The following is a 7,839-nucleotide window of genomic DNA, read 5'->3' on the forward strand; positions in this document are numbered from 1 at the left end:
CTTCAGCCAACTCTTCTCATCCTTCTGCCGTTTTGGCTATTGATTTCAGGCATTTTCAGAACAATGCATTACAAATTTCGCATCCACACATGCATTTTCTTCAGGAAATGCAATTTTTCTAGTTATTATTCTGGTTTCTTCCGTCTGTTTTTTGGCACTTAATTTTTTTCAGCATACTTTCAGTTATGAAAACCGTTCAGGTATCAAAATGTTCAGCTCTTCAAGAACATTCATGCGTCTCAAGAATTTTTCTAAACTTCATACTTTTATAATATTTAGCTTTATTCTGAAGATCGTGCCCCATTCAAACGCATGGGGAAATTTTACACTCAGCATACTTTCAACTATTTCAGGTATCAAATGTTCAGCTCTTCAATGACATTCATGCTTCAACTCAGAATTTTTATACCCTTCACTCTTCTGAAATATTTAGCTTTACTTTGAAAATTTTCCCCATTAAAATTAATAAGAAAATTGTACTTCAGCATACTTTCAGGTAGATGTGCCTTTCAGGTGTGAAAAAATGTTCAGCATTTTCAGTGCAATCCTTCAGCACATAGCATCCACACGCATTTTCAACAGGAAATGCATTTCTCTAGTTTTCTGTTGGGTTTATAAAAACTAAATGCATTTTGGTCCAGTTTTTGTCAATTTTCAGCCGTGCTCATATACCGTGGCTACATCTTTGTCCTAGTTGTGTACAGTCACCATGGTTACACGTGTTGTTCCCGTCTGTCGTGAAGTTTGTGGGAAACAGTGTTTTATTTCCACAGTGTCACTCTGCTCTGTAGAAGTCAGACTCCATCACACCTGGACTAAAACGCTTTCACTGGGTTCAGAGGAGACTCTAAATCATCAGATAACATTAAAACAGTGACTCTCTGCATGTAGAGATGACTTATGGCCGACTGTCCTTATTAATCCTGGAGCTGACTGGCAGAAACACGAGAGATCTCTGACTGAGAGGAGCGTTAACCTTACATCTCTGTTCACAGCGGTTCACGGTACGTTATCCTGCTGCTGCAGTTTCCTAGCGTGTCCCACTGGTTTGTGAGAGAAAATTACATAGCCCAACATTGTTTTAACAAAGTTACACACTGACTCAACATTAATTTTAGTGACCTGCGACTGGCGAAGTTGGGAGTCATTAGCGCCAACATGAATAACAGCCTTACCTTATTTATCCTTAGTCAGCAGCTTCAAATAGGATTCAGTGTCGTCCGCTCTGGCCCCAAGAAAACATCTGACTATGGCCGCCAGCGTCTTTGGCTTCACGTCTCTGACTATGGAGTCTCCAATTACTAGAGTTGTTTTCTCAGCGGGTGTGTCGCTGAGTGGGGAAGATAGATTTGAAACTTGAACAGGCAGATGATGCTCTGTGGGCGTTTGTTTCGAGCTGCAACTTTTGCGAACTGTCACCCAATCACCTGGGTGAGATCCCGGCTGCTGGCGAAGCTCTGGGGCGGCTAGCTTGGGCTAAGTTAAGTCTAGGAGGCTCCGCACCGGCTACATGGGCCTGGCTAGCTGGGCTGTTCTCCATGGTGCGGAGGCAGAGGAATTCAGTTGCTGAACATGCGACACTCTGAGCAAGAGGAAGAAGGAGAGGAACAGGGGGAAGTCATTGCTCTCAACTAAGCTACTAGCTTAGCTAGTTTCTAAGCTAACTGACCTAAAGTAGCAAGTTAAATTTGGTAATTTAGCAAGAACTTCTGTAACATAGGTGCTTAAGTGGTGCAGGCGTATGCTGACTCAAAAAATTAGCTGATGATCAGATAAACCAAAGTAAGAATTTCATTGTACAGGGAAACACGTTTCCTCACTGAGCATATGAGAATAAACCCTTGACCTAGACCAGTGAGCTTAATCCATAAACAATCTGGTAACAGGCACAGTAAACAGGAAGTGAATGCGCTTATCACAGGAACTCATCCAACCAGGGTGAACAACAAAAAAACACCCTGAAGAAAGACTGCCATGAGTTCAGTTTTTAGGAAGATGGCAGAGTGTGTTTAATGCTTCCTGTGTTGTCCAGGTTCCTGCTGGTGTTCTCGTGCCTAGTTTTGTCGGTCTTCTCCACCATCAGAGAATATGAGAAGAGCTCAGAAGATGCTCTCTACATCCTGGTAAATTTTTAAACCTTTCACAAACATCTCACTCCCAAGAGCACTGATCTGAGCTCAGACATCAACTGAACAAAATCAACAGAATTCAGTTGCTGTGGTTTGATGACCTTTTAAACTTCTCACTTCAAATCAAATGTGAGTCCAGTTCAACACATTTCCTCTGTGGTTTGATTTAGCAGCTGACTATAAAGCTGCAACAATTAGTCATTTAATTGAAGAGGTCATTATGGGAAAATCACTTAAGTCATTTTAATGAATGAGCGATTATTTTAGCAGGTCTTAATTAACTTTTATTTTCTGGTTCCAGAATTTCAAATGTAAAGATTTCTTGTTTTTCTCTGTTTGCTATCACAGTGAACCTCATTAGGTTTTGAACTGCAACATTTAAAGATGTCACACTAGGGTGCTCAAAATTGATAACTCATAATTTTAGACTAAAAGTGGTTTATTGGTTTGAGAGAATTGGCAAATTTATTGATAATGAAAATTGTTAGTTGCAGCTTGGGTTGGTTGTTTAAAGCATTGTTGTTATGCACTTTGTGTCATGTTGTTTTGATGTTACTGTGTAACAGGAGGTGGTCACCATTGTGGTGTTTGGGGTCGAGTACATGGTGAGGATCTGGGCTGCTGGTTGTTGCTGTCGGTACAGAGGATGGAGAGGACGACTCAAATTTGCCAGAAAACCATTCTGTGTCATTGGTGAGTCAGACTTTAGCAACACCTACACTCAGACAGGTGACACTGACATCAGATATGGGTTCCACCTCGAGCCTATTGATGTGTGTGGTGGTGTGTTTACAGCCTCTTGAATTCCAGAAGTCTATTCAGTTTTATTTGTATAGCAGCAAATCACAACAACAGTTGTCTCAGGACACTTTATACAGTCAGGTCTAGACCTTACACTGTTGTAGAAAAACCCAACAAATCCCCCCTGAGCAGCACTTGGTGACAGTGGGGAGGAAAAACTCCCTTTAACAGAAGAAACCTCCGACAGACCCCGGCCCTTGTTGGGCGGCCTTCTGCCTCGACTGGTTGGGGTGAGTGGATAGAGGAGAGACAAAAGAAGAAAAGCAACAATAAACAATCAAACACTGGTCAGGTTGATGTGGCCGGTGACTGCTCATCAGAAATGTAGAGCTCCAGCGCCAGGGCAACCTGCAGAAAGTCCACTTCAGCTAGGAAGGAGTAGATTTATGTAGAGTTTGGACCAGACCAAGCAGAAGGAGGTAGTCGGTGTAGTGGCAGGAGAGGCGGAGGATTGATCAATCAGCTGCAGAAGTCTCATGACGGGCAGGAGGGGGGAGCTGCAGTCTGGATAGACTGGCCACATATTCTCAGTCTAAGTGGTTATTGTGTCATCTGAAAACAACCTAATAAAGTGGTGTAAAACCAGTCCGACAGATGAAACTGATAGCAGCGTTGAGTCTGCCTCCAAATCTCTGCCACCAGGCTCTCGCCCAGCTGTCGCTGCATAGAGTCGATGTTTTCCCAGCTGTGGGCTGTGGCCTCACTGGGCTCCTCCAGTCCTCGTCTCACACAGTGGGGTGGGCTGAGTGGCAGGACTTGGGTTCTGTTGACAATGAATGGGGAGCTGGCCCTAAACCATGTATGTGCTTGTAGTACTCAGCAGTGCAGTGGCGTACTTTGGCCACAAGGGGCTCACATTCAGTCAACAGCCTTCCCAGCAATCAATAGTGAAGAATCATTTAAAATATTCCTGTATCCAAATTATGGCACGGCTCAGCACCAAAATCTAATCAGTAGTTCTGTGGGCTGTACCCCACCTCTACAACACATTTCATCCAGATCCATTCATTACTTAGTTATGCCATTAACAAACAAACCAACAAATGGCAGCAAAATCATAACCTCCACCCTTGGCGGAGGTAATCAGAATGCAAATCAGAATCACATGTATTGGCCACACATTAAACACACAAGGAATTTGTCTCTGGTACAGAGACTGCCAATGTGTGCTTGTAGATCAGCGAGTGTTCCTGCCTGCCTGTACAGGATCCTGTCTTTCTTCCTGTAGGCCTCACAGCATATGAGCACAGTGGTGAGAATTTCTACTCCTGGCTTATGGAGCTGTTTACCTGCTCTGCTCATTATCACTCAGTGCTCAGCTGAGATTGCTTCCTGCTCCGCTCAAATCATACCCACTTGCTCCAAAAAAGGGGGTTAATTGAATAAAAATATACAGTACACCTATGTGACCTCTTGGTTTCCTTTGTAAAGTACCTTAGGAACTCCTTTATTGAGCTCACGGCGGTTGATTTTTGTCTGAAAAATGTTGGATGACTGTGCAAGACACAGGTGCGTTCTGGGTAGGACTTGGGCACGTTTCAGGCTAGTGGTGTGAGTGGTACCAGAGCAGCATTGGACTGGGACATAGGGCTACACTCCCTCTTTAAAAATTCGCTTTTTCCAAAATCTGCTTGCTCGCACTCTGCTCCACTCTGCTCCACTGGTAGGCCTCCTCTTCGCCACGACAAAGCTGCTTGAGTTTTGCTGTGAACTGGGGCTTCTTGTTGTTGTATGTGCAGAAGGTCTTGGTGGGCACGCACGTCTTCACAAAGCTGATGTATGACATCACAGTGCCAATGAGTTCATTCTGGTCTGTAGATGCAGCCTCAGATACAATTTAGTCTGTGCTGTCAGAGCAGGCCTGTGAGGTGTGCAGGTCCTCCATTGAGGGCAGGCTAGCACTGATGATTTTGGGAGCAGGAGAAAAAGAATTTGGAGTAAGTTGTAATGTATTCATCTGAGGGTTGCCATCCATGGCAGCATCTTGTTTGTTTTGAGAGAAAAAAATTAAAGACAAAGTGACAGAGAAATCTCTGGTGTTTGTTTCAGGTCAATAAGTTTAAAACTTTTGTCATTGCAACATGTACAATAGAATGTAAATGCCATCCTAACAGTGCATCACCCATCCAATTACATAAACCCCATTTAGCTATCAATAAATAAAGTAAAACAAGCTGAAACCCACACAGACATATACACATACAATTTTACAATAACTCCTCAGTGCATAATGAGCATGTATTTCTTACTCTGTTGCCTATGCAGCATTTAATGCCATTGTTGCAATAATAATCAGAGTGTGATCTGTGAGGGATGAACTAAAGAGGTAATGTGGTGGTGTGCTGCTTGTCCCTTAGGGCAGAGACACACCAAGCCGCTGTGCGGGGCTTATGTTATTATGAGAAAATACAGTAGCCTATGTTGTAGTAATGAGAAAAATTACATTTTAATGTGAACATATCTCATAAAAACAAGAAAAATATCTTGTTATAATGAGAATGGCTTCTCGGCTGATTTGACATTGAAACGGCATCGGCCTGTTGGGCGTTGTCAGTGAGAGAGAGGCCGCTCTGATTGGCTGGTGAGCTTAGCAAATCACTACACGAGAGGAGAATGGTTTGGCAAAGCCCCTTCAACTTTTCACCTCCATGACCTCCTTTTCTTCTTTCACAGCCAAAAGAGCAAGAGCAGGGGATGGCAGTATTTAGTATTATATTAATATAGTAATTTACAACTTATCAGACTTATTCTTCTTTAGAAGCAGCTGTTTACAGCATCTGTGTGGAACAACAGCTGCTTTGTTTACAACTTATACTTTGGCATTCTAGCTCTTCTAGATGAATACAGATGCTACCACCTGCTGGTAGGGGTTGTTTGTGTCGCACCGGCAAAGAACGTACATGCTAGTTGGCTGTCGTCTGTGCAGTGTGTTGAAGTGTCACTTTTACAACCGGACTGGCCCAGACAAATCCGACATGAGGCGATGCAGAGGTCGGCCTTCAACACTGCTAATTCTTTCATGTCAGCTTGGTGTGGTTCTGCCCTTAGGCTGTGACATGCATAGACACAGAATACATCTCAAGTCCCATATACACTGTAAGCACTGGCGTTACCTTCCCCTGCATCTTTTCATTGCGTCTTAGTCCTGTCCACATACGATGTAAGGAGAAAGGACTAGAGAAAATACATTAACAACATGAGACATGTCAGAGAAGTCACTGCTTCTGATTGCAGGGTAGCACTTAGCTAGCTGGATAAGTGGTCACCGCAGACAGGAGCATTATTAGCCAAGTCCGCCCCTCCCGGCCCTAGATGACGGCTTGCAAGGTATTTTCAGTGGAAGTTACCATCACTGTGGTTACCTCAACAAAAGGCCAATTGGATTTTTACAAAGAAAAGTTTATGACACTTGAAAAAACACATCCCTAAGGCACTCTATAGGCACAGGAAGGGGTTTGCTGAGGGTGCCGCAACACCCCCTAGTGGTGGTAGCATCTTATACTCAGCAATAAAAATTTCCATCCATCCATCTTTGTCCGCTTTATCCAAGACTGGGTCGCGGGGGCAGTAGTCCGAGCAGAGCCTCCCAGACTTCCCTCTCCCCAAACACCACATCTAGCTCCTCAGGAGGAACCCCAAGGCGTTCCCAGGCCAGCCAGGAGCCATAGTCTCTCCAACGTGTCCTGGGTCTGCCCCGAGGCCTTCTACCGAAGGGACATGCCCGGAATGCCTCCCCAGGGAGGCGTCCAGGGGGCATCCTAAACAGGTGCCCGAGCCACCTCAAAATAGTTTAACCTTTTGTTTTTTTTATTATTATTTAAAATTATTTGCTGAGGAGCTGAACTCCTCCATAGAGAAGCTGTCAGTCCACACAAGCAACCATGGTAAGCAACAGCAAGCAATGTCGAATTTTCTTTTTCCAAGTAATATTACCGTTTTAAAGGACAGGAAGGGTATCCGGCGTAAAGAATGTGCCAAATTTACTCATGTGAATCGAATTTGCTGTGGTGACCCCTAACAGGAACTGCCGAAAGTAGAGTAGTAGTAGTTATCATTTTAAAGAAGACTAAAATGAATTCTAGCAGTCCTAACATTACTGAGAACAGATGAAAACAACATTGATAATGCAAAAGTAGCCTTTTTACAGCTAACTTAACACTAACGTTGGCACCACAGTGGGAATCAATAGGCTGCTGCCTCTGCCTGTGTTGCTACTAACGGGCCCATGAAAGCCGGGCATGAGGAGCCCTTTCAAGCCCTCAGAAGTAAATCACCAAAGTATCTTTTCATGCTGTGAGTTACTGATGTGCTAATAATTAATAATAAAGTTTGTCTGGTTCTGATGAGCAAAGTGTCACACTAGTATAAATATGGAATTTAAACATGCACCACTAATACCAATACAGGTGATGCATGTTTAAATTCCATCAGTATGAAAGAAAGTCACTTTTGGCTTTTCCCGATTAGGGGTCGCCAAAGCGAATTTTCACACTGACAACTCGCATGTTGATATTTGGCACATGTTTTATGCTGGATGCTCTTCCTGACGCAAGCCTGACTCGAACCTGGGCCGCAGGAGCAAGAGCGCTGCGCCTTAACCACTAGCCTACCAGGGATGGCTAAATTCCATCACTATACATCCATCCATCCATTTTCCCTTGCTTATCCGGAACCGGGTCATGGGGGCAGCAGTCTAAGCAAAGATGCCCAGACTTCCCTCTCCCTAGACTCTTCCTCCAGCTCCTCGGGGGGGATGCCGAGGCGTTCCCAGGCCAGCCGAGAGACATAGTCCCTCCAGCGTGTCCTGGGTCTTCCCCGGGCCTCCTCCCGGTGGGACATGCCCAGAACACCTCCCTAGGAAGGCGCCCAGGAGGCATCTGAAACAGATGCCCGAGCCACCTCAGCTGGC

At 44.4% G+C, this 7,839-nt stretch overlaps 1 protein-coding gene across 2 annotated transcripts in view; it reads left to right on the plus strand.

Moving 5' to 3' along the window:
• Window positions 1-7,839, plus strand: part of LOC109966939 (potassium voltage-gated channel subfamily KQT member 2-like) — an 81,000-nt gene that overhangs the window by 21,452 nt on the left and 51,709 nt on the right. The window contains exons 1-3 of one of the 2 annotated variants that reach the window (XM_020612200.1): window positions 656-1,004; window positions 2,033-2,123; window positions 2,696-2,822. In XM_020612200.1, coding sequence (XP_020467856.1) covers window positions 2,732-2,822 — 91 coding nt within the window. In that variant the 5' untranslated portion in view covers window positions 656-1,004; window positions 2,033-2,123; window positions 2,696-2,731. Of the gene's footprint in view, window positions 1-655; window positions 1,005-2,032; window positions 2,124-2,695; window positions 2,823-7,839 lie in introns of those variants that run through there. The other variant, XM_020612199.1, reaches the window with a different exon arrangement.

The sequence above is a fragment of the Monopterus albus genome, unplaced genomic scaffold, assembly GCF_001952655.1.
Source record: "Monopterus albus unplaced genomic scaffold, M_albus_1.0 scaffold121.1, whole genome shotgun sequence".
Lineage (NCBI taxonomy): Eukaryota > Metazoa > Chordata > Actinopteri > Synbranchiformes > Synbranchidae > Monopterus > Monopterus albus.